The sequence below is a fragment of the Adelges cooleyi genome, unplaced genomic scaffold (assembly GCF_023614345.1).
Source record: "Adelges cooleyi isolate 19-005CV unplaced genomic scaffold, UGA_ACOO_1.1 ACOO_flye_CR_arks_rails_tigmint_CR_PRNA_9, whole genome shotgun sequence".
In the NCBI taxonomy this organism is placed as follows: Eukaryota; Metazoa; Arthropoda; class Insecta; order Hemiptera; family Adelgidae; genus Adelges; species Adelges cooleyi.
Window position 1 is genome coordinate 13,591,655 of NW_026096579.1, and position 26,985 is coordinate 13,618,639.

The 26,985-nt window shown below is 29.3% G+C and overlaps 4 protein-coding genes across 7 annotated transcripts; 3 read left to right on the forward strand and 1 right to left on the reverse strand.

Annotated features, from left to right (window-relative positions):
* Window positions 1-785: 785 nt before the first annotated feature.
* LOC126846140 (conserved oligomeric Golgi complex subunit 1) lies at window positions 786-7,096 on the reverse strand. 2 transcript variants are annotated; one of them, XM_050585335.1, is made up of 15 exons: window positions 6,674-7,096; window positions 6,466-6,597; window positions 6,256-6,392; window positions 6,058-6,194; window positions 4,912-5,107; window positions 4,686-4,836; window positions 3,880-4,045; window positions 3,267-3,436; window positions 2,783-3,004; window positions 2,570-2,708; window positions 2,302-2,454; window positions 1,702-1,847; window positions 1,247-1,406; window positions 1,060-1,182; window positions 786-991 (listed from the first exon to the last, which is right to left on the reverse strand). In XM_050585335.1, the coding sequence occupies exons 1-15, from the start codon at window positions 6,817-6,819 to the stop codon at window positions 878-880; spliced, it is 2,292 nt and encodes a 763-aa protein (XP_050441292.1). In that variant the 5' UTR covers window positions 6,820-7,096; the 3' UTR covers window positions 786-877. The 2 variants fall into 2 exon arrangements, with proteins under 2 accessions (XP_050441292.1, XP_050441293.1); XM_050585336.1 differs by having other exon boundaries at window positions 6,679-6,800.
* A 136-nt stretch (window positions 7,097-7,232) lies between these two features.
* LOC126846138 (mediator of RNA polymerase II transcription subunit 25-like) lies at window positions 7,233-22,654 on the forward strand. Of its 3 annotated transcripts, none has more exons than XM_050585332.1 (18): window positions 7,234-7,514; window positions 7,580-7,625; window positions 7,697-7,821; window positions 8,505-8,715; window positions 8,795-8,940; window positions 9,031-9,166; window positions 9,581-9,977; window positions 10,507-10,793; window positions 13,328-13,467; window positions 13,527-13,689; window positions 13,757-13,948; window positions 20,347-20,485; window positions 20,545-20,678; window positions 20,738-20,905; window positions 21,582-21,671; window positions 21,729-21,815; window positions 21,906-22,112; window positions 22,235-22,654. In XM_050585332.1, exons 1-18 carry the CDS (start codon window positions 7,396-7,398, stop codon window positions 22,376-22,378), a joined length of 2,931 nt encoding a protein of 976 aa, XP_050441289.1. In that variant the 5' UTR covers window positions 7,234-7,395; the 3' UTR covers window positions 22,379-22,654. The 3 variants fall into 3 exon arrangements, with proteins under 3 accessions (XP_050441291.1, XP_050441289.1, XP_050441290.1); XM_050585333.1 differs by having other exon boundaries at window positions 10,507-10,676; XM_050585334.1 differs by lacking the exons at window positions 21,582-21,671; window positions 21,729-21,815; window positions 21,906-22,112; window positions 22,235-22,654 and adding an exon at window positions 21,088-21,480 and having other exon boundaries at window positions 7,233-7,514.
* On the forward strand, window positions 15,546-17,231 carry LOC126846146 (ATP-dependent RNA helicase WM6). The gene is made up of 2 exons (XM_050585351.1): window positions 15,546-16,572; window positions 16,691-17,231. The coding sequence occupies exons 1-2, from the start codon at window positions 15,718-15,720 to the stop codon at window positions 17,105-17,107; spliced, it is 1,272 nt and encodes a 423-aa protein (XP_050441308.1). The 5' UTR covers window positions 15,546-15,717; the 3' UTR covers window positions 17,108-17,231.
* Window positions 22,655-23,989: 1,335 nt separating the features above from the next.
* Window positions 23,990-26,935, forward strand: LOC126846150 (dnaJ homolog subfamily C member 8). Its single transcript, XM_050585358.1, has 4 exons — window positions 23,990-24,245; window positions 24,307-24,465; window positions 25,451-25,852; window positions 26,541-26,935. The coding sequence occupies exons 1-4, from the start codon at window positions 24,174-24,176 to the stop codon at window positions 26,652-26,654; spliced, it is 747 nt and encodes a 248-aa protein (XP_050441315.1). The 5' UTR covers window positions 23,990-24,173; the 3' UTR covers window positions 26,655-26,935.
* Window positions 26,936-26,985: the final 50 nt, after the last annotated feature.

Consider the following 26,985-nt stretch of genomic DNA (forward strand, 5'->3'; position numbering starts at 1 on the left):
ATTTACCTTAGATAATGTTGTTCTTATGATAAGGACTTGAAAATTTTGTTAGATCCCACGAAGGTGGTGGAATCGAGGCCAGGAACGGAGCCCTTTAAATTAATTATGGTGTAGAAAGTATTGACCACCAAGGACAGAATTGTACAAAGTCTATGAATATTTTTCGCCTCTACCTCTGACTCAAGTGAAGTTTGAAAGATCTCTTAAATAATGTTAAAAACACGATTGAGGTGGTCAACTCATAAAATATAATATAATACTTACAATATAATTATATAAAATAATTTAGAGTCACTATTTTTAATGCAGTGCAAACGTGATCTTGTCAATGAAATAGATGAAGTGAACCTGATATAAAGCCTTAATGGTCAAACAGCAAAGAAATGGGTTGTCAACTTCCTTATTAATGATTATACAATTAATTTATATATTATATGTTATTATCACAAAATATAATAATGAAAGATTTTAACCAAAAGTTTACTTGTAACATTATTGAGTTATGCCATAAATATTAAAATAATAAAAGCCTAAAAACAATATATTTTATTTTATTCTCTTATCCCCAAAACTATTAGCTGCCGATGTCCTTATTATCCTTAAGGGCTTAAGGCAATGAATTTTTGTCGTAAAATATTTAAAAAAATTAATTACATTTTATTGATAATTTTGAAATGCACTTAAGTATCAGTCATTTTATTTTCGGCTATTGCTTTCTTTAGTTTTTAACTGGCCACATAACATGGATTTTACAACTAAAATTAATAGTAATAATAAAATGTGTTTTATTTATAAACAAAATTATAATTTTTAAATATAATGATATATGAACAAAATAATATATTTATGATAAATAAAAGGCTAATTATGACATTTTTCATGAGTCCGTGACCAAAAATAGTTTAAATCTATATGTGTTAAACATTAAATTGTTAGCCTCATCTGAAAATTCCAATGATAGTTGACTGGGTAATGAAGTGCCAAAAATACACTAAAAAAAAAGACAAATAAATAAGGTGATACCTCTGTAATAAATATTTAATAAATATAATGGCCAACCTTAGTCGCAGCTACAGCTCGTTTTACGTTTTTTACAACATATTCATTTATGACATCTAGATTAATGGGGTCAATATGATTCTCAATCAACAATATTATTTCTGAACACTTTGCCGACAAGTTCTAAAAAATTAAAATACATGTTTTAGACCACAGTGTTCACATGATAATACAATTTTTATATTACTTTATTTTCCACACCAATAAAAAGTGTATTGATGTACTTCAGATCAAACAACTTTTGAATCTGATACCTAGATTTCAAGATTACATCAATTTCGCTATTACTTTTATATGCTGATAGTATCCAATCAGTACTCAAAGTAATAGTTCTTTCTTGAACAAATCTATAAATAAATATAATTATAATAACAAAATATACTACACAGTGAAATAACGACTGCCCTAACAAAAAAGGTCGTACTCACTATTCTCAAACTTTTCAGGGTGAACAAAATATTATTTAAATTTATATTTTTACTATGTTTTATAAAAATAAAAAATTATTCAGACAAGAGATTAGACCGTTTAAAGAAATACGGAAATAAATCCACTGTCAGATGGTGGCAATAACTTAAAAACGAGGAACAACTTTTTTGTTGTGGCAGTTAATATACTATACTAATTATGGTTTAAAATTACCTGGGAGGTAACGTAACAGCCAAACAAGTGATAATGGTGTGAATGAATTCCTGCAATGGAAATGAAGGTTGATTGGGCACGTGTAACTTAGATATTATTAATTCGCCACTTTCCTTTTCCACTTCCATGTCAACAATTTCCCATTTCTAAAAAAAAAAAAAAAAAAAATGAGTTTACACTGTGTTGTTGGTTACTTGTCACAAAGTCCTACCTACAATGACTTGAAACTGTAAAAAAAAATCATCAACTTTTAATAATCCCCCATACATGTTTAGGCTGTTTTAAATTATTATTTTCAAATATATGTAAAATTCAAAAACTGACAATAACATTATTTAAATAATAATTTATAAACTGAAATTTTAAAGGAAATAATTACAAATTAAAAATATTAATATTCTTTTTAAATGCATCAAAGTTTACATTAGAGTTGTCGCAGTTTTGAACTGGGGCGTCATTGGTATACACTTAAATACATGTTCTTTGAGGATATAGCATGGGTTATTTTTTTTTTTTTTTGTGTAAATACTGAAAATTTTATTGTTTCACAAAAAAGCTTTAAAAAGTTATCAGACAACAGACATAAATATTGATACTTACAGGAATTGTTGATAGCATTTCTCCTAGTGTATGTGGTAAAAAGCGTTTTTGAAAACTTTCAAATATTCTATTTGTGACAATGTCACTCCATCTATTCCAAGCAACAATAGATGATTTCTGTATTGAATCTTTTGTGGATTTCCAAAAATTAAACTGAAACAAACATTTTTTTTTTTTTTGTACAATTTTATATAAATGTATATAATTAGTTTATACTAGAATTGTTTCCCACTATTTATCGAATGATAATGTATCAATCATTTGTTACCTGTTGGTACAATGATATTAAACAGTGTTTAAATGTTGGACATAGCACCGGAAAATTCCATAAAAACCTAGCTATTAACAATATTTGAGCTTCGGATAATGTTCCCTTTTCTACTAATTCCACCATGTGTTCTGTTAGTCTAAATAAACATTTTATTTACAAACAAATTTTAATCTTTTTATTTAATTTTAATAGTTATTATTGACCACATACTTGTTAACAAATCCATTACAGCAATGTCCTTGATGGTGTCGAAGTGCCCAAGGATCTTCGTCTTCAGGGTAATATTCATCTAAAGTCTTTGCTAAAGAAGATATTCTTTGCTCAAGGCACGTGCACAATTCAGCTGTTTTATCAGAACAGCCAATTGAACGAGTTTCTAAAAACTCATTTGTATCAGAAAATAAGTTTTCTCGCAATGGAGATTCTTCTGGTCTAAAAAAAAAAAAAAAATGTATTATATTAACAAAACATTGCGCTCTAATGCGTTTCTTTATGCCATTTCATAGGTACCTATTTCATGTTAATCTACAAATTTTATTACGCCTTATCCTAAGCAATGTTTTTCTTTAAATAATGTATAAGATTAAATAGTTAAATAATTTTTTTAACGATTTTATATACTCATAGACAATTTAGTAAATTTTTAATTTTTTTTAAATACGTCAATCAAACAAAAGAAAATGTTAATTCTTACTGAGTTAAAGCATTGTTTATGTCTGAAATAATTGTGGGGAATACATGCTCCCATTGAGTAGTTAACAATTCTTTGGTTCTTTGAGAGAATAATGGACAGTATAATTCAGACCATAAATCCAGTTTACATGGGATTTCTTCGGTAATAGCTGCCCAATGTTGAGGATATTCCTAAAACAAAAATAAAATAAATAATCATACAGACAGACAAATACCATCAGTCCCTTGAAAGAAAGACATTGGGAATATCAGGAACATGAACATGCGGGATCCACGGTGCATTGCGTGGTATAGGCTTTTGGTAGGATTAACGCGTCGTAGGATTAGTATGGTGTGGCGCAGCTCGTTGATGTGTGCCTCGGCTCGGACGTTCCCAGAAATTGTTGGTGTTTTTGTCATGCCTAAGAAACCCCACACCACGAGCCAAGCAATGCGCCGTGGATTCCTCTTTAATAACGCCTTTAAGCCCAACACAATCAAATGATTTAGCCCATCCCCTTTCAACAAAACATGCAAATGTTTAACAGACCGCTAGCCTTAAGACATTTTTATGTTGAAAAGCAATTTAAAAACTGTCAACTACAAGCCAAGGTAATGATTTATTAATAACTTACTGTCGATAATTTGTTAAGATGGCGTAAAGTTGCCAATGACTGTACACTGTTTAATATGCCAGTTACTTTTGTGCATACAAATGGCTTTGCCCATTCGAGCCAATTGATTACAATATTAGTTATGTAGTCTTTAGACAACTCGTTGGCTATTAAACTACAATCGACTCTGGATAATACAAATGTTGTCAATTAATAAAAATTGAATATTATTATTAACACAAACTAAGGTTATTTGAAGTGATAATGCTAAATTGACGGGAAAAATTGCAGTTTGTCAATCAGCTATTATTAAGTCAAAAAATTTTAAGTTATTATTGTCAGTTAAAGAAAGGAAATATAACATAATTCTAATAGAAGTTTATTACATTTTTTAATGAGATTACTTAAGTGCAATACTGCAAAGAATTTTTTTGTGGCATTGGTACAATAGATGATTTACCGATAACAGCTGCTGTTAGACTATTATTGTAAAATCAATTGTGTGCCAGTAATTTATTTGAATCAATAGTTGTTATGTAAAATTTTAAAAAGTAAATCCATCAATAAAAAATTACATTACAATAAAAAAATGTATACCTTTAATTACCAAAGTATAATTTATACTATATTTATTGTATACTTACAATATAACTATAGGAAAATTAGGACTAGCACATTACTAATATCTAGTCTACTACATATAGTACCAATGCTATTTACCAATTTTATTTAGAATTTCCTGCTACATTACCTAATCATAAATAGGCCTTGTTCTCCTTAATTTCATAATTAAATCATGTTTTATTATTTATATTAAAATTTTATACCTGAATTCTTTGACAGATTTTGGCAAAAAATGTATTCCAAATTTCAATGAGTAATCTAAATTTACTAATGACAATACACTTGGGCCACTTTTAAAAATCTTGTCTATTTTAAAAAAAATGATACCATTATTGCTGTGATCTTGATTGTAATCTAAAAAAATGAATAAATACAAAACATTTTTTAATTTTTTATAAAATAAAATATATTATTATTCTCTATACTCACTAGTAAAACACATGAATAAATTATAAATAGTATTTATAATTAAATTAGCACTACTTTCGATATTTCTATCAGCTGAGCTATTGTCGCTGAGTATGTGTTGTAACATATTTGAACGTAACACTATAAATTCTTTAACCAATAAATGGACATTTGATTCTTCCAAAATTGATAAACTAATAAAACAGCATGCAGCTTTCTAAAAATTAAATTTAGAAATAAATATTATTGAGTTATCTTAAGATGTACATAGAACAAACATAATAAATATAATATAGATATGCCTCATTGTTAGCTCATCAACCTAGTGGTTAGATATAGGCAAATTAAGTCAAGATCTTAATTAAAAAAAAAAATTAGTGCGTTTTTCGTAATATAATAATGAGGAAACTTTGAGGGTAAGTTTACTTTTATTTAACTTTTTTATCGTCAGTTTTCAACATTTTTAACTATTTTTCTTCATTATTATTGGTCAGCTATTAACTGTTTTATTTTGCCAGTAGTGGTCATAGTCTTAAAATATTAATGACACTTAAAACCCAATAGTACACAATGTAAAATTTGGTTTGTTTTAAATAGTGTAATTAAGTTTTTATGTAAGTTATTAAAACAATAATAAAAATGAAACTATGCGAAATATAAACTAAAACCAATATCATACAGTGTATAATGTTTTTCTATGTATTCAACATTTTAAAACTACAGCAACTACAAACAAAATAGGACAGTTAAAGAAATAGATAGGTAGTTTTACACCTCAAATTATACATTGTATTTATACTTAAATATAAAACAATACCAAAGTATATTATATTCAATTTTATACCCCATACATTTTAAAAGTATATAATTTGTTATAATAACCATCTTTGCTGTAATCATTCGATCTATAAAAAAAATATTTACTTTTGCCATAAAACAACCAGTATAAACTTTAGTCTTAACCAAATTTAGTCAAAATTGTCTTATATTTTTAATTAAAAATTTTGATAGAAAATATAATTAACTAAATAAGAAAAATCAAAGGACTTCAATACTATACGTTTTAAATTTTTATGAGGAACCAATAATGGATATTAATTTTACTACAGTAATATCTTTAACAACAAGTAATATTTAACAGAAAACATAAATTTTTATTATTTTTACCTCTGGAGGGATTTGATTAGATATTTCTAATCTAACCTTTTCTGATATAGTTGTTTGAAAATGTGAATGATTTAACCACACTCTATCAAGAAATGGCGTAGCTTTTTTTAATCCATTTTTCATTATATCGTCGAGATCTGTAGCATTGAGAATAGTAAAACAATTAATTGTACTAGTATAGTTAAATAATTTACTAACTTTTCTTAACGAATAAAGAAAATTGAAACAATTGTGTTGCAGTCAAATAATCTCTTTCATTTAAACAATCCCATATTTGTTCAGATATGTCTATTAAAAGCCTTGTAAGAACTGCAAATGTATCTAGTGTGGTGTCTCTGCAATCAATGAAAAAATATTGTAAATAAAAATGAAAAAAAGTAGTTTAACACCAAGTAATTTAAAATTTACTGTTCTAAATTGGTTATGTATTTTTTTCTTTTGGTTTTCAAAATATTATCAGCAACGTGTCCAATGTTTCCAACTATTGTGGCCATTGAGCTAATTGTATCAGCTGCGTCTATGAGATCTCTATATTTTTCACTACACACATAAAGTAAGATAATATATAAACCTGGTATTATTTTATTTTATTTTTTTTATTAGTCTAGACATTTACCTTACTAGCGATTTTAGTTGATCTGCTTTTCTATCAACATCTTTTTTTAAGGTATTTTGAAAGGTTTCGATTTCTGCCAAACTATATGTTTCAAAGAGTTCATCGGCAAATTCGTCAGCGTTTTTGGTTGGTAATTTTAAATCCATTTTACTCAACAATATTCAAATCAAATTCCGGTTACACATTTACAAATTACAACACGAATCATTTTATCTTTCTCTAATCAATGACTTGTTATTTTTCCGGGCAAACTCGATAAATAGTATGCAAATTCTTTACACTATTTTTAATTAGTGAAATTCATTAAACCGCTACTCAAAATTTGGTATAAATATCTTTTCATTTCCAGGTAGCGTTATAGCTATTAAGACATTTAACATAATTCGTATTATTTATTTTACACATCGCCGCCCGCACAAAATACGTGTATGAAGCTAGCAACAACACAGAAATCAGAATGTTCTGTGTTATGATGATAATGAAGATGATCTTGATAACAAATTTATTTACCGTGATAATTATTGATAACATACCGACAACAAAAAATAGTTCTTATATTAAGATGATTACCGAATTCAAGTATACATGTTATAGACGCTAAACAGTGTTGCAGTAATAGTTTAGATTGTAAAGACTATACTTATTTAGTTATTGTTACTTTACTTTAATTTGGTTTATATTTTCTTATAAATATATAATAATTGCTTAAAAGTCACATAATCATGGTGCTTGGACCATTAGATCACTCTGTTCAAACAGATATTATATTTGTCATAGAGAAAACAGCCATGAATGCTTATATTAGTGAATTAAAAACAAACTATGTAATTCCTACATTAGAGTAAGTCTTAAAACGACCAATTAAATTATAAACGTTGTTATTTACAGTGTTTTACTTTTCATTAGGTATTTCAATCAGGGTCCAATTGAAGAACGAGAATATTTATCTGAAGTAAGTTAACCAATACTAATATATTTATGGTCTTATATACTAACAAAAATGTTGGATGTTTAATGGTACAGAGTGGCAGTGCTATTTATGGTATTGTTCTTTATGAAGCAAATGACTGTAAACCATATCCTTGTTGTCGTACTTATGGGACATTTACAAGTCCTCAAAAAGTCATTAAAATGGTAGAAAAAATTGAGTGAGTATTGTAAATTTAGTTGTTAGCGTTGGCATTTATTAAATAACCACCGATTAAAAATTTTTATGGTCTATCGATAACAAAGTAAGGTTCATTGCTTCCCCTGCACCCTTCCCCGAAATACCAAGTCCGTTTAAAATCATTGTAAAAAATAGGTATTGAACACATTTTTTTAAGATTCTTGAGTGGTATTGACACATTTTATATTTTTTAATATTTTTCAATTTGATGCATGATATTAATTATATCTTAATATAATAAGATATAATTTTTTATATCTTAATTTGAAAATACAGATTTTTTTGTTTCAAATAATTTTGGATTTATTTATCATAGTCATTTATTAACTATTTTGTACAATAATCTTTAAATTTTGATGGCAATTCAGTTTGGGTTTTTTTCTTCGATATAGTGTATTTACATTTTATTGAAGTAATAAAAAAACAGAAAGAAGTGGTTTTAAAAAAATTAGAAATGATAACTATTATTGTTTTGTATTAATAGTCTTTCTGTTTGCAAAATTTAAACTTAACATGTACTATAACAAAATCCTTTCCATCTAAAATAACAAACATGTGCAATTTTTTATAAAGCTAAAACATTCTTTAAAAAAAGTTGTTTAAATTTATTATGTTAAAATTATGTTTTAGAGTAGTACAAATATTTTAATATTGTCTTAATAGTATGATTGGAGGTATGGCGGAGTCTCATGCATATATGGGAGAAGGTCTTGCAACTGCATTAGTATACTTTGAAGACTTGCAAGAAATTCGGGACACTAAACAAAGACATTGTATTCTTATATGTAATTCACCGCCGTATAACTTTCCAATAATGGAGTGTGAGACGTATGCAGGACATAGTGTTGATCAAATAGCAAACTTGTTTCAAGAAGTAAATTATATTTTTAAATAAAGCTATAATATGTTCAATATGGCATTCTTAAAATAATCAATCCATGTATTTTTTTAAGAAAGGGATTCTTCTGTCAATATTGTCAGCACGAAAAACTCCAGCTTTATTAAAACTATTTGAAAAAGCAGGTGGAGATTTACAGATATCTCAGAATAAAAATTACGCAAAAGATCCAAGGCACTTAGTTTTATTAAGTGGATACAGGTTACTTTAATATTTACTATTAAGTTTAAGTGTTAATAATCATTTTACCTACTTAATATTACAAATTTTTAAAACTAAGTACATTTTTAGTTTAAAAGAGCGTCAGATGAGTCCTTGTCCGCCTACAACTCATTCAGGATTATCTATGACTAGTCCGTTATCTAGTAGTGTTAATATTGGATCACCAGTTGCTCCTTGTACAGTTCCATTTAGAACTAATAATCCGGTAAGTAACCATTAAATACTATGTATTTAAAAACTCAGTAGGTATTTAAGAATATAATTTGTATTTCATTTATGCAGCCACAAATAGTTTTGGCATGATATTGTTTTTATCACCTGGTAGTCATTTACTGTTTTTCCTAAGATTTTTAGTTAGGTTAGATTTAAACTAATGAGCATAATTGTAACATTTAAAAGAAAAACATTACTCAATCATAGGGTAATATAGTGTAAAGTTATAATACAAAAAAATTTAAGTAAAAAAAAGTTGATAACCTATTTTTAATTTCTATATGTAGAAATCAAACACTATACATCTTGTCTCTCGAATTAAATTGAAAGTCCTTCATCTATTGTAGTAAATGAATTTTAATTTTTAATATTAGAACTTATTAAATTGTATTTTTATTATTTAAAGGTGTTAGCTATGCAAAATCAAGTTCAGCAGCAGCAGCAGCAGCAACAACAACAACAGCAGCAGCAGCAGCAGCAACAACAGCAGCAACAACAACAGCAGCAACAACAACAACAGCAGCAACAACAACAGGCTGTGCAAGCTGCTCAACAAGCAGTAGCTGTTGCTCAGCAACAACAGCAGCAACAGCAACAACAACAGCAACAATTACAACAACAACAATTATTAAGAAATGTTACACCAAACCAGCAGTATCCAAATATTCCAAATGCAGGTGGATTTTTAAGACCATCTCAAGCACCACGTAATTGGCAAATGCTACAGTCACAACAACGTCAACCAAATCAAAGTGCTTTAATAGCACAATTGTCAACCCCAACATTTCAACAAAGATTGGATAGTAAGTGTATTTATCGATTAATATTGTTATAAGTGCAGGGTATAAGTGTGAGGGGGTCTTTGAAAAGTTAATTACTGAATAATATTTAAATGAAAATATAATAATATTACACAAAATCTATTTGTTTACTTTAATCATTAATAAGTGCGTTTTACCAATGTAATTAATTTTTTAATTTTGGATTTAAATACGTTCTTGTTCTTAGTTTAAAGTCCAGAGATAGTATTTAACTTGGGTATTTTAAGACAGCTATGCCTTTTTTCTTCAGAATGTAGTTGGATTAGTGAGAAATATTCAAAAAGTTGATTTATATTAAAAATGTTTAGAATTACGAATAGTTGAGAAGTATTTTGCCTATTGTATTCTTTCAATGTAGTTTTGATTAATATTTTCTGTGTAATAATTAGCGATTCAATAGTAGAAGGTTAAGCCGATCCCCACAAAACTATGTCATACGACAAAAAAGATTCAACTAATGTAAAATAAACTCAAACATGTTTATTTGATTTCAAATATTTATACATTTTAGTGGCTTCTCAACAGCAGCAACAAGTGCAGCAACATCAAGCTCAACAGCATCAACAAGTTTTGTTAAAACAGCAGCAACAACAACAACAACAACAACAACAACAACAACAACAGCAGCAGCAACAACAACAACAACAACAACAGCAGCAGCAGCAACAACAACAACAACAAGTCCAACAGCAGCAACAACAACAAGTCCAACAGCAGCAACAAGCTCAACAACAACAACAGCAAAGAGCATTACAAATGTTTAATCAGCAACAACAACAAGTTCAACAACAACAACAAGTAATTAGTTTTAACATATTTTTAATAAGTAAGACCTTGCTAGTCTGATTTATATGAGACCAGGCAGTGGCGGATTTTCAACATTTTCTTGGGGGGGGGGGGTCCTGAAAAATGATATATATTTCAAAGGCATTATTTCTATTAAAAAAGCGTTGCCTGTATTTTTATTTATATATTATAAAATATATTGTCATTCACACATAAAGTTTAATGTTAAATATTATATTATATTTATTTTACAAAACAAAATCGACTCTTCTTTTTTTTTTTTTACAAAGTTCGGTTAATACTGAATTAACTGTTAAACAGCTTTCATCCCTGTGAATCGACATCATTGCCAAGCCGTTCAATCGAGCCTGAAATTTAATTAAAAATAATATTTTTATTAATTAATTTTACAAATAATTTTTTTTTAAATTTGACATAATAATTTATCCTTACTTCAGTCATGGTATTTCTTAGATATGTTTTGATTCGCTTCAAATTTGAAAAGGTGCGCTCATTTGATGCAGTGGAGACTGGTAAAGTAGCAAGGATCTGGAATAATTTCAAGACACTAGGGTATATTTCTTTGTTACAAACAGTCATAGCTTGGAGTGCGTTTTCCGGTTTTTCCGTCATGTTTTTTAATCTTCTTCGCCATAACTTGTACTCCGTTGATAATAACGAATGGTTTATGGACTCCAAATCATCTTTGTATTAATTGGCTAATTTTATGAAGTTATCTTCATTTTCTTCGGATTCAAATAATGACTGAAAATTATAAAGTGTACTTTTATGATGGACAAATCTTTGTTCAAGTTCATTAATGTAAGAATAAACATGTATGGAATAAATATAGATATGCGGTAGTATTCTTCGGTGGATTTTGTTTGAATGTTCGTTCTATACTTGTCTTCCTGTAATTCTAGGCATTGTTATATCTACTTGAAATTTTCCAGCTAAATCAAGTGCAGCTGTATATATTTGTTGAAATGTTTTTTGAGCAGTATTTCTAAATATCTTCATTTCTTCTAGAGTTTCGGCAGCTAATTTAGTTGCTAATCTCAAATCAATGTTTACTTTTTGCAATTGTTTTGATAGAGGTAACCCAAATCCAAATCCTTTTTTTAAATTAATAATGCAATAATGAATTCTCCATCTAACATGGATTTTCGCAATCGTTGTGCCTTTCCACTAGTATCACTATCATTCCATTACGATATTTCACCGAAAGACTCTTCAACAAATTCGAAAACCTCTAAAAAATCATGCACTGCGTGGTATCGTTCAATCCACCTCGTTTCACAACTACGTTTCAGTGTTTTTTTTTGTAGTGTCATAAGAAGAATCTAGGATTTTCTGTGATAAAACGTTTTTTCGTTTGGGAAATATGAAGAAATCTCGAATTTCACTAATTAAGCTTAGACAATTTGTAATTTCCCGAGTTGGACTACTCGTATTGCGTTACCGTATGTCCGCGTCAGTCAAATGTCAATACTAGTATTTCAGTATAAAATAGTAATATAATCGTCCCTTCTAAAAGAACTGTTAAAAGGAAAAATACATATAAATTCACTATCGCAACATAATCGATTACTGGAAATACAGATATTGTAGGTATAATAATCGTCAATAATTTAACATAATATCAGCAATTTAATGCGAATGGCTAATACACATACAAGCTTTCGATAGGGGCAGGTAGTAGGTACTCTTCCGTTTGCCTACACAAGAATAGATAAGATAATTGAAAAAAATTTAAAATATCAAAAAATTATACTTCAACATGTTATTTTATTACATTAAATATATACTTCATTTCAAATAAAACATTATATCAGCGTTTGGGGGGGTTTAGACCCCATGGACCCCCCCCTCCCGTAAATCCGCCACTGGGACCAGGGGTTGTCAGATTATGATAGTTTGAACAAAAAAAGGAACAACGTACTATTAATGCAAAAATGTATGTATATGTAATTTGTAATTTATAAATGATAATGGACATAGTATTATAATATGTAGGTATGTACACTTTTCGTTCACTTTTGTGGTCGTTCAGATTTTTAGGAAATCCCTCAATTTTGTCCTGGTTTATTTTTAACGTCATAAACTGTAGCACGCCTGATACCGTAACACTCAGCTACATCACTTATGTTTCTGTCCTGATCAAGTTGTTTAATTATTTCTGTTTTCCATTAATCTTAATTTTGTATGCTTACGTTTTACCACTTTAGACATGACGAACAAACTACGAATAACACAACAAACTTACAGATAAACTGACGATAAATTTATCTGACGAGTGACCAGTAATAACTTAATGTTTACAAAAGTCTTTTTATAGTGTTATCTTATTGCATATATATTGTTGTATATTATGTGTATTGTCAAATTATGAGAAAGAGTAAGGGGAAAAATGTGTCTGTTTACTGAGGTTGTCAGACTAGTGGTTGACGAATTACCAAGGTCTTAATGTAATAAATAATATAAATTGTATTAAATATTGCTTAAAAAAAAAAGTCAACACATTTTAAAGTATTTTATTGTAATAGAATGGACCTGGAAGACAAACTATTTGGACAGGAACACTGGAGTGGATAGAAAAATCTAAAAGTATTAGTGATTCACAAAAAATTACAAGAAGCGTTCCTTGTACAGTCTCAGCAAATTTAAAAAACGGAGAACCAGAACTGTAATTAAATTAATATTTTAAGTTATGTAAATTTTTAATTATACAATTTCTATCTATAGAAAAGCAGAAACGTGGCCTGAAAAACTAATTATGCAATTAATGCCCAAACATTTAATTGGAAGTATTGGAGGAGCGCATTTGAAGGATTCAAAATCTGTAGTTTTCCAGCCTACACCATGTGACTCACTAGAGTCTTTAACAAAATTTATGAGCAATGGATATGTAAATATTCATTGCAATCATTTTTTTCTATATACAAAAAAAATTAAAAAACAATATTTTTTTATAGGCTGGCTGTGTTCATTTTAATAGTGCTCCTACATCTCATAATTGTGACATCAAAGTCTTAATACTTCTTTACACAGCTGATAGAAGAGCTTATTTGGGATTTATTCCTAATGATCAAGCAGCATTTGTCGATAGACTTCGTAAGCTTATACAACATCAAAAAGCATCCACGGCCTTGTCACGTCAAGGACAAGTAAGAACAATTACTATTAAATCTTTTTTATCTTGCTTAGAATTTTTACTTTTGAGTAATAGTAGAAAGATGGAATGTTAGATTAAATATAGCGTAGACTCTCAGTAATCCGGCATAGATCAGACCAGGACACTTCCGGATAAACGAATTTGCCGGATTAGTGGAGGTTGAAAACAAATCTTAATAGCAAAACATACATACGTACTTAAATAGTATACTGTATTAATCCTCTAAGGGGACAGGTCTAAAAAAAGTGTCAATTTTTGGTTGCCTTTGCTCGCGAAATGACATACATATGACATTTTATTGAAGTTCACTACATACGAGTATTATTAATTTTTAATACAAAAACAATAAGGCCGGAGTACTGGACGTGCCGGAATATCAATGGGGGGATTACCGAGAGTACTGTATTGTCTTAAAAGAAGTGTAATGACTTATTTAGTAATAATGTAACATTACGTTTTAGACATGATTTTAAGACTGTTTTCCTTTATTGGAACATGTATTGTATAAACTATTTTATACTTACATCATTTTACGTTATGTTTTAGCTTCTTTAATTAAACTTGAATAATTTTTCTATATTTATGTCTATCAATGTCGCTAATATAATTAAGACCTTTTTGTTGTTGTCACTTTTTTTTATAAAGAGGAGGTCCTTAAAAAAATGTTACCCACTTTATGTATTTTGTTTTGCTCATCATTTTCTACCATATAGACTAGGTCTTTAATTCTTTTATATTATTTACAAAAGTTAAAATGTTAAAAAATGTAATATAATAGTTAATATTAACCTATTAATTAATATTGTAGGTATAAATACTTTTTAACGTATAAATTTATATAATATTATTTTTATTTAATTTTAACATATAAAGTGATAAGTAACTAAAATTATTTTATTTTATTATTAATTGTTATAATTTAGCTTTTTTCTGTGACATTAAGGAGTGCTGAAGCACGCTTTTTAGTTACTCCTATGTCTTCATGATAACTGGTTTTATTATACGTCAATCAAAAAAATAATTTTTCTCATTTCAATGCTGACCGATGAAACAGATTCATATTTTATTAAATTATGTAATTTAAATATTTATCACAAATTCTGCTATTCTTACTTCAATCATTAGAATCATTTTTAACACATACAATAAATTTAACCCATGAAAATGAATTATAATCTTTAATCAGATGATCCAGATTAGTTTATAGAATATTTGTTCAAAAGAACTATCAGAGGGACATCTTTAAAGAGTGTTAAAATTGAAACCTACAAACTCTGAATGCTCGTTACAGCTCATCCCTTCTAATCGTTGTTATTGATACATTATTATTGTTAATTATTTAATATATAATATATTTAATATATAGGTTAACATTTTTTTGTAATTGAAAATAATATTATAAATTATTATTGTATTATTATAATACAATTATTAAACAGCCTAGATTATTAGTAAGTAACGCCATCTGTGGTCGAATGCTCGTAGTGGCCGGAGAACAGCTTCTGTTATGTTGGTACGGCAAACTGTTGTTTACATTCCCTGAATGTGCGAGCACTGTTGCGAAACGCCGACGGCCGAGCCGATGCCGAGCTAAAATGTCTGTTGTAGGAACGATATAAACACGCGTCGTTGCTCGTTAGTGTATTTTTTGTGAACGTAATTAATTTAGTGTTTTTAAAAATTTTTTTTTTACGTTCGAATCTATCGTGCTAAACTTAACGCGAAAGCTGAAAGCAGTGAAAAACACACAGTGACAACACAATGGCCGATGCCGATGATCTTTTGGATTACGAGGAGGACGAACAAAACGAGACCGTTGAAAGCGATGAGAAAAAACAAGCTAAAAAAGAAGTAAAGGGTAACTATGTATCCATACACAGCTCGGGTTTTCGAGATTTTTTGCTGAAACCGGAAATCTTGCGGGCCATAGTCGATTGTGGCTTCGAGCATCCGTCAGAAGTGCAACACGAATGTATTCCACAGGCCATGCTTGGCATGGATATCCTGTGTCAAGCTAAGTCGGGTATGGGCAAAACGGCCGTGTTTGTTTTATCTACTCTCCAGCAGCTAGAGGTGTATGAGAGTGAAGTTTATGCTCTAGTTTTGTGCCACACTAGAGAGTTAGCATTCCAGATTAGTAAGGAGTTTGAGCGGTTCACCAAATATCTTCCGGCTGTGAAGGTCAGTGTCTTCTTTGGTGGCGTTCCCATTACAAAAGATGAAGACACATTAAAAAACAATAAGCCACACGTCGTGGTCGGTACGCCTGGCCGTATTCTAGAGCTCATCAGAAAAAAGAAATTGGTTCTCAACAATTTGAAGCATTTTATACTAGACGAATGCGACAAAATGTTAGAAATATTGCATATGCGAAGTGACGTACAAGAAATTTTTAAAAACACACCTTTTAACAAACAAGTAATGATGTTCAGTGCAACGCTAAGTAAAGATATACGCCCAGTTTGTAAAAAATTTATGCAACAGCCATTGGAAGTATATGTTGACGATGATGCTAAACTGTCATTGCATGGACTTCAACAATATTATGTTAAATTGACAGAGAAAGAAAAAAATAAAAAGTTGTTCGATCTTCTTGATGAGCTTGAATTCAATCAGGTAAATAATGTCTTTTATTTTCTCGTTTTGTACTAACATGGATATATCATGTTGATGTACATCAAATAACAACCAGTTTTAATAATAATAATACTTATGAATTTTTTTTTTCCTTTAGGTGATAATTTTTGTGAAATCAGTACAGCGTTGTGTAGTTCTAACAGAGTTGCTCAACGAACAAAATTTCCCTTCAGTTGCAATGCATGGTGGTATGTCCCAACAAGATCGTCTTAAGTTTTATCAAGAATTTAAGGATTTCCAAAAACGAATATTGGTTGCCACTAATTTGTTTGGCCGTGGAATGGATATTGAACGTGTTAACATTGTCATCAACTATGACATGCCCGAAGACACAGATACTTACCTCCACAGAGTAGCGAGAGCTGGACGATTTGGTACCAAAGGACTGGCCATTACTTTTATATGCGAAGAAACAGACGCCAAGGTTTTAAATAGTGTACAGGATAGATTCGATGTCACCATTGGACGTATGCCCAATGAAATTGAACTCAGTTCATATGTTGAGCGGAAGTAGATGCCGAAAACTAAAAAAGTTAAATATTAGCCACAATTAATATAATGTTTGACTTGTAATATTCTCATTTTTTAAACCAGATTTCACTTTCTACCCAATAAATGTAATTCTTACCCGTGGTTTATTTTACCTTTGAGTATTTATTTTTTATACTCAGAATAAAAAATAAATTTGGTTATGTGTGTAGTACATAATATGATTTAACTTTAGGGATATTACTTAGTATCTACATCATAATTTTAGATTTTAAGATTGTAAATATTTCTTCATCTGACAGTGCGGTTTTTTAAAACTTGTATTAATGATAATTTTATAATTTTAATAAAGCTAGAAAACCCATTCAAATGTTCAATGTCTAATTTAATTTAAAATAAGTAAAACAATAGTCTTTTATAACCAAATTATTTATCGTAACATGTTTAAGAAAAAAAACTAACTTATTTCCTTGGTAACAATATAAATGTATATTATATGATATTATCAATTAGTTTTTTTTACTATTGCTAATTTTGTAATTAATTTTCGTGCCGAAAACTTTTATATTTGTAGGACATTTATATATTGTATAAATGTATAAATACTAAATAAATTAAACATTGATTATTGGTTTAGAAATTATTACAAATTGCAATGAAAAATGTATGGTACAAAAAATATAATGTTTATATATATACATATTTTTTTCAAATTATAGTGTGTCCGTATTTAGAAAAAATTCTTTTGATTGAAATCTTTAGAAACCTTCAAGATTTAGAAATTTAAAGATATGCCATATAGCCTGTCACTAATTCCTTTATTAAAACACGTCGAGTAAAGGGTTAAACTAAAAACAACTAAATTTGTGGTTCAATTGATCATTTAGTGATGATTATAACTACACTGAGTTACACGGAAAGTGGCGCACTTGAAATAAACTATTAATTTTAAATGTTATGACTTCCACTTGACATTTTTATGCTTAAAATAAATAAAATTCAATTTATGACACCGTTATTAATGTGCTAGCATATGATTTTTTCGTCTTATCACATAAATTCCTACAGGTTAAGCAAAACAGATCTGAAAAGGATATCTATGGATAATTCAATGGTTAGTTCATTTTACGTTCTCGGCCTTCGAACACGAAAAAAAGAATTTTGGTGGACAATTAACAATAAACAAACAATTTAAAGTGAAAAAAATGGTGTTAACTAGTGAACAAATTGCCCGTGCTGTGGCCTTGATCGAAGATGGGCGCAGTCAAAGGTACGCGGCCCGTATCCTGGATGTACCGGAAAGTACACTTCGTAGGTGCGTCCGAAGATACAGGGAGACTGGTCTCTTAACCCGCATTGACGGTAGCGCATAAGCGAGCGCGATTGGAATTCGCGCGTGAGTATAGTGCGTGGACAGAAGCAGAATGGAGTGACGTCAGATGGACGTCAAAACATCCTAAGAAGACGTGGCGAGCGTTACGCAGCCATCTGATGCGTAAAGGGCAAAGCGGGACTCGTCGGTGAACAGGACGTGCATTTGCTGGTCTAAATGAATGCAGTCCATATTCTGCCAACCTTCTTCGTACTGTTTGGGCAAAAACATCCACTCCCCGAGCTGCATGAAGCCTTTGGGCTATCTGCACAGGAACAGAGCCACGATTTCGTAATGCGTATAACTGCATAAAACGGTCGTCCACCCTATTTGTGGCCCTCTGCGGACCTGTACCAGGTCTACGGGTTAAGAGACCAGTCTCCCTGTATCTTCGGACGCACCTACGAAGTGTACTTTCCGGTACATCCAGGATACGGGCCGCGTACCTTTGACTGCGCCCATCTTCGATCAAGGCCACAGCACGGGCAATTTGTTCACTAGTTAACACCATTTTTTTCACTTTAAATTGTTTGTTTATTGTTAATTGTCCACCAAAATTCTTTTTTTCGTGTTCGAAGGCCGAGAGCGTAAAATGAACTAACCATTGAATTATCCATAGATATCCTTTTCAGATCTGTTTTGCTTAACCTGTAGGAATTTATGTGATAAGACGAAAAAATCATATGCTAGCACATTAATAACGGTGTCATAAATTGAATTTTATTTATTTTAAGCATAAAAATGTCAAGTGGAAGTCATAACATTTAAAATTAATAGTTTATTTCAAGTGCGCCACTTTCCGTGTAACTCAGTGTAGTTTATTATATTTGTGTGATTGTCATTGTTAGTGTTAGCTAACATTATTCTATTAATCGCACAACACGTTTATAAGAAAATTAATTTTTCATTTAACAGAATTAATAAAAAAAAACTAGCACACAAATATAATGACCATTAAAGTTTTATTAATCAAAATATTGCAGTAAAAAATGAATTGTAATGTTTTTTATGAAATTTGAGTGTACATTAGTATTTACACTATGTCAACGTAGTATATTGGTAGAAAATCAAATATGCTTGATAGATACCTTAATATATTATGATTACGACTAGAATTTCTCTGAAAAATTTGATGAGAAGGAATTGGTTTTATCTTTAAGGGGTTTTGTAATTTTTGTTACACTTATACTAAAATTTTAAAAATTGTATTGACCTCATAAATATTTTTATTTATAATTAAAAAGTACATAGGTGGAACTGAGATACTATTTTAGGAGGGGGGGGGGTTGATATTTATGTATATTATACAGAACCAATGAGGGGAACTATAGGTCATATGATTTCCTCTTATAAGCCATCGTGTTTTTACATATACCCATAAATACGGGTTTCTGTAAAATCCCCTTTACCCCTGCAAGTGGGGAGGGCCTTACATGGCTTTATACAATTGCAATTATTAGACTAATATGTAGTATCTCCCGATCACTTCCATCTTTCGCTTTTGTGTCCATGATTGCACCTACCACGGTTACGAAGGCTGTCTGTGCTTTATAAGACGATTCCATTAGGCGAACCCTCTGAAAGCTCTTCCACGTTGTGCCCGCATAGCACAACTTCTGCTACATCTTCTGGGTTTAGTGGTCTTACTGGTATAATTCTAACCTACAATGGGCCCAATCCGCGCAATTGAACACTATATGTGTTGCACAGTGTCCATCAGGTCCTGCCTAAGAAACTGTTGCCTTACTTTGAAGAATCATAAGTTAAAAAGTTCAATTTTGCTTCTTTAAAACTGAAAAAAAGCTTTGACAAAAGTCGGCCAGCTCTAAAGGATGTAAATTATAATTTTGTGTATAGTTAGTAAGACTAAAATATAAATCCTAATTTTTTAGGGTGGTATGTCTAACCAAATGCAGTTATCACCAGGAACCAATATGTCAAATGTTCAGGTGGTACCCAATCAAATGCCTGGCCTCATGCCAAACAGCACACTGGCTGCTTCCCTACAAAATCAACCTCAACCCAACTTAGGTGAATATTTTATTAAATTATATGTCTGGCATATTATATTTTTTTATTTATTATTTTAGCTGATTTAATGGGATCATCAAATTTTGTACCACAAAGCCCTCAAGTACCCAACAACTCTCCTGGAGTCCAAATGATGTCTGGTGGAACTCAAGGAGTTGCTCAAACTGGAAGTAATCCGAACATGCCCTTACAAGTAAAATCTATTATATTATTATTTTAGTGCCTGTTGTAAGGTTGAAGTAAAATTTTTAGACTCCTGGTGGTCCTGTGGGAGGTGTTGGAGTTCGACCATCCCAAGCGCAATACAACGATCACAAAATAGAATTAGCTAGAAAACAAAACCTCGCTAAAATACAACAACTTCGGGAGACTTTGGAAGCAGCTCAAGCTCAAGAGTTACAATACAAATCTCAAATGGAGGTAGGATACTGTTTTTGTAATATGTAAATGTTTTTATAATTATTTCAACTTTGAAGATAAATGATTTTTTTACCATGTTTTTTATTAATTTGGTGTCACATATCATCAAAGTTAAATAACTATTTGAAAAGAAAATGTATATTCAATTCTATAATTTTAATGTTTTATTTTTCTATTTTTAGCCGGTAAGTTTCAACTCAGAAGTACAGATCCTAAATGTATGATAAACAGGATTTTGAAGAAGCATTGGTGAATTTAGGGGGCCATTGAAGCAGTAGCAATTTTCTCATAGGCTCTATATTCCTTAATGAGTAATCTAGGCCTATGTGTACAACAATGTTTGCTAATAATACTATGTGACATCAGTGTTCACTAAACTAAAAAATAGTGTTATCTAAACATGATCCAAATGCTTTCTGCATGTGCAACTGATTAAGTTATATAACTGTTCATCTATATTATTTTGTTTTTCTAAAAAAAAAAACATTTTCAACTATTTTAAAATGGAAAAAAATATATGTATGTATATATTTACTGTAGAGCCCTTTTAAGTAAGGTTAATAATTTAGTTAATATTCCATTAAATCATTTATAAAAATAAAATGTTATTACATTGGGTTGTATTATCCTTAAATGTAATTAAAAACTATTTTAGTGTTTAAATAAATTTGTTTAGATACAAAATTATCAAATGAATATTCCACAAATGCAACAGCGCTTGGAACAAGCTCAAATGCAAGAAAATATTTTGAAGTCCCAGCTTGAAGTATACTAATTTATTAATTATACAGTTGACAAATATTTTAATATTATTAATTTATAGACACGAAATCAAATGAATGTTCCTCAAATGCAACAAAACCTTGAACATGCGCAAATGCAAGAAACTATGTTGAAAGCTCAGCTTGAGGTAATCATTTGTTTACTTCTAAATTCATTAGATGTGTTTACTTAAAATATAAATTTATGAAAAATACTTGGTTTAAATATTGATTTGTAGCATCAACAAGAAGAACAAAATAAATTAAGAACCCAACAATTCCACATTCAACAACAGCAGCAGCAGCAGCAACACCAACAGAGACAAATGATTCCAGGCTCTCAACCTGCAAATCAGCAAATCATGGGTAATAATCCGGCTCAACAAAGAATGCAAATGCGACCAGTCATGTCTAGTAATCCCGGTCTTAGACATTTGCTGCAACAAGTATGATTTTTTACTTTTCGTCATAATGTAGTTTAAGGCCCAATGCTGCCATCATGAGATTTTTTTTCTTTTACCAGTTAAAATTGAATAACTAATAAACATAACATTTTTTTATTTTATAGCAACCTCAATACCGACAACAAATGATGGGCATGCAACAAGGGACTGGCGTTCAGAATAGAGGACCAATTCAACAACAGCAGCAGCAACAACAACAACAGCAACAACAATTTGATGAAGTGTCTTCCTTTGATTTTCTCAATTAATAAACAAATTAGTTATAGATAAAATTATTTTTACTTAAATACATGTTGTGTAATCTTATACTAAATTATTATGTTTAAATTGTGTGACATTTTTAGACAGATATTTTTACAGTTACGTAACCAGATAATTTAATATTATCGTATTAGTCGAGATATTTTTGAGTCAACCAGGCATCACCAACGAAGATTAAAATATAAGCCTTGATTTTCAATTAAATGAATAGTATTACGTAAAACAATTTTTTTATGGAACTTGATGTATCTTGTGTTTTTAAGAAAGTGTATATGTATTATTGTTTTTTTTTTTTGCATTAAATATATAGTATTTTTTTGATAAAACTTTTTCCCTCGCAAGTACTTGTTTTAAAAATAACTATTGTATTATTACTAAAATTACGAATCTGAACTTTTTTTAAATTCTTAAATTTCCATAAAATTGTTTTATATAAATAGCCAAATATTCAATAACTTATTAATAACAATATTTAAATAACTTCAATTGAAATAACTACATGAAAACTAATTTTTAAATTAAAAACTGAAAGAATTTGTTTTCACGTTTACCATCTGTGTATTCCTTACCAATTGGGGCTCGGACCCAATTAAAATTTAAGTTGATTAAATATTGACTTCATACATAGCGAAACATTAAATAAACCATTCATTATTTTAACAGTGGACGGTTGGGTTACTATTGAATTGAGTGTTGGGTTCACGAGCAATGGACAGCAAAAGTACAGTTTATTTAACAGACCCAAAGCCGTAAAAATACAATCGCCACAATCAAAATACAATAAGACTAGAGATACAGCTTTAGTAGCCCATGTAGGGCTGTACAGGACAAATATCTTATTTAGTTTTCCCAGCCTAGTAAGGAAGTTACTGAACGACTGAATTGAATGTCGAACCAGCGACAGTGAGCGCCAAACCACTAATGCCTTACTCGACCTCTATAGCAAGTTTTGCATTTTATAGTACAAACTAGTGCGTTCACAATTCCATTAAGAATTTAAACCAAAAAGTATCACTTTTCTTAGTCACCTATTTAAAAATTCGAAGCATTATAATATTACAAAACAGGTTTTTTGTAATTAGCCGCTATAATATGGGCTTTTAAAAAAGCAAAACTTAAATCGTTTGTTAAGACATAACATGCAGAGTAGAAAACGTATGAATGATCCATAATCGAAAAATATTAAATGAATGTGATTTATAAATCATCAACCCTCCTGTATTCTTGACTAGAGTATATTTTTACTCTATGGCATATATGTAAATTGACAATTGTAATGCCTATTATAGTAACTATAAACGTATAAGATCTACATATCTATGTCTTATAAACTATAGTTTTTACTCGCGAACTAAGATAGTATCTTAGTTCTTGGGTTTACTCGATACTCATGAAAAACCATTTTAATAATTATGAATACATTTTATCATTTGTAATTTTGTCAATTGTCATATTTTTTATAACGAGCTATGATAAGTCTAAGCGGAGTAACTACAAGTCGTGGCATGCAACATTTGTGGTAACTGTAGCAACCCCCTTGATAATACATAATAATAATAATGATAAGCAAATTGATAACGATGTTTAACTTTGGTGAATTGTGAATATTGAATTCTGAATTGTCTGAACCAATTGTATTCCAATTTATTCACGGGTATGAACTTTTATGTAAATAGATTAAAAGGTTGAAACTTAAGTATTTATTATTAGTTTTTCAGTTAATTTAATTCAAAGAAATTAAAAATTGTATTTCTTTTTTTTTAATGTTAAAAATTAAACAATATGGCTAATAAGTCTTCAGAATTGAATCAAGTATCTCCCAAAAAAGAAAACTTCGATGAGTTTTATACTGAAGTATGTTAATACAAGATAGTTTTAAATAGTTCATACTTTTTACCATTATTTTATTAAACAGGTTAAAGAAATAGAAAAACGAGATTCTGTACTGACATCGAAACAACAATTAGAAAGACTTTTGAGACCTGGAGCGTCATATTTTAATCTCAATCCATACGAAGTTCTTCAAATTGATTCTGACACACCTTTAGAGGATGCAAAAAAAAAATATAAAAGAGTAAGTATTTTGTATAAATATGTATTACTAATAGAAATGTGGGTCTCCTACATATTACCAGTAAAAACAATTTATGAAAACTTACCATTTTTTTTTTACTCAGTAATTTTTTTCAAGGTAATATATTAAAATAGGTTGTTCTAAAATGTTGGGACATCCAAATTATTATAAAAACATTTGGACGTGTAAATATTAATGCAGTCAACACTAAAAATTCAAAATGTGAATATATGCTATAAGCTGTTCTACAAGTTAAACGCCTTGTTGATTGGTCCGATTTTGATTGTTTTATTGAAAAAGGAAGACTTTTTACAGAACATTTATTAAACTTTGATAGTTGGCTTTACCAAAAAGAACATTATATTAATTAAACTAATTTATTAAATATTGTCATATTAAAGCTTTTATTAAGAGCCTTCAGAAATTTAATTTTAGAAATCAAACTTCTTTTATTTTAATATAGTTAGTTAATCCTTATTTGTTTGGCGGTGTCTAATAGACCCCTTTGAAAGTGCGACCAATTAGGCACACGTCTAGTTTAATATAAAGTCTGTGACAAAATGTCTAATAACAGTTAGGGTTGTAAAACTACAAAAAAGGAGTAAAAAATTTAAAAATTATTGAATAAAACAAAAGAGGCACAATACAGGTCAAACAATTATGATTGTTTATAGTAAAAAATAAAAAAATTGTAGATTCAGTAACTTACTGTTTTTGTTAACATTATGAAGTTTTTAAAAAAATTGAGGTAATAGATTATTTTATTCTCAAAATGGATAGCAAAAATAATTATTTACAATATATAGAGCTTAGCGACAAAAATGGTTAAGAGGTATAAGTACAAAAAGGGCACTGACACAAATCTAAATTTAAAAAAAACTTTTGTTTACTGGTAAGTTTACGTAAAATGTATTTGATAATTTTATCACAAAATAATTTGTTAACAATTTAAATAATAACACTTTATTGTTTTAATGAATTTTAGTTATCAATATTGGTACATCCAGACAAAAATCAAGATGATTTAGAAAGAGCTAATGTTGCTTTTGAAACTGTTAATCGAGCCTGGCGAACAATTGAAAATGACGAATGTAGGAAAAAATGTCTTGAGATTATACAGGAAGCCAAAGATATGACAGAATTTATGGTAGCCGAAAAACGCAAAAAATTAAAAAAAGAAGGTAAAGAAACGACAGTGGAAGAAGATGATCCTAATGTTATGAAACGTAGTATATATGTTCAAACATGTAAATTATTTGCCGATCTGGAACGTAAAAGAAAGCAGCATGAAGAAAGAGATCAACAAGAGAGAAAACGAAAAAGAGAACAAGAAATTGAAGAGGAACAGAAAGCGTCTGTGTCTAAGGAATGGCAAAAAAACTTTGACGTAAGTATAGTTAATATTTAATTAAAGTGTAAGTAGGATTGTTTTGCTGTGTATTTTTAGATATCAGAATTTATTTGTGTTTACATAATCAATGTATTATTAGAGTTGTAAGTAACTAATACATATTAATTAAATCATAGCCTTTTCTTTTAAAAATCAATTAATATTGTGAATATTGATGAATATATTTCATATTGCCATATGAAATTAAAAAAAAGTGCCTACCTAACAAATTCATTTGACTATCCTTATATCCTGCAACTTGATGTATCTGCATGAAGTGTGGATACTCTTAACTTTATTTTTAAAACATAATCCCTCCATAATGACTTCAGCACTCTACACTGTGACACTTACCATGTCGCTCAAAATGTGATGGACAAATTTTTAGAACGACCCCCAGCCATAAGACATACCCATGTCAAAATATAATACACTTTATTTAACTCGTCAAAAACATATTATGAAAAGTTTAAAAGCAAATTGCTTTTTGAACATAACTTAATTAATATTTTTCACACCATTTTTACCAACATTGTATGAATATTTTTTAGTTTTATTGCTTACCCCCAAATTAAGTATAGAATATATAAATGAAAAAATATAACAAAAACATTTTTATGATTTTAACCTTTATTATAATTTATTTATGGAATATTAATGATGTTTGTTATTATTTGTGTTTTAGGAGTCTAGGGAAAGTAGAGTGAACAGCTGGAAGGCATTTCAAGAAAAATCTAAAAAATCGAGTAAAAAAATAAAAATATTCAAACCACCTAAACATAAAGCTGAATCTAGATAAGTATCTGTATTGTAGTTCTTAGTTATTAAATCATCAGTAAAAAAATTAAAATGAATTCCTAATAAAAACTTATGACAATTAATTTTTAATTATACTCCATATAAACATTATCTAACATAATAAACTTATGTTAACATATAAAAGATTATGAGTTACATATGTATTTTAAGACTACTACTTAGGTAACATTTTAATATGAAATTATATTTTATTATATAATGACTGTAGTTTAAGGTAGTTTACAATTTTTTTTGTCACACAAGTTATAAATTAATACATACTTATTTTATATAATGTAACAATATCTATAACTAGCATATAATGTAAATAT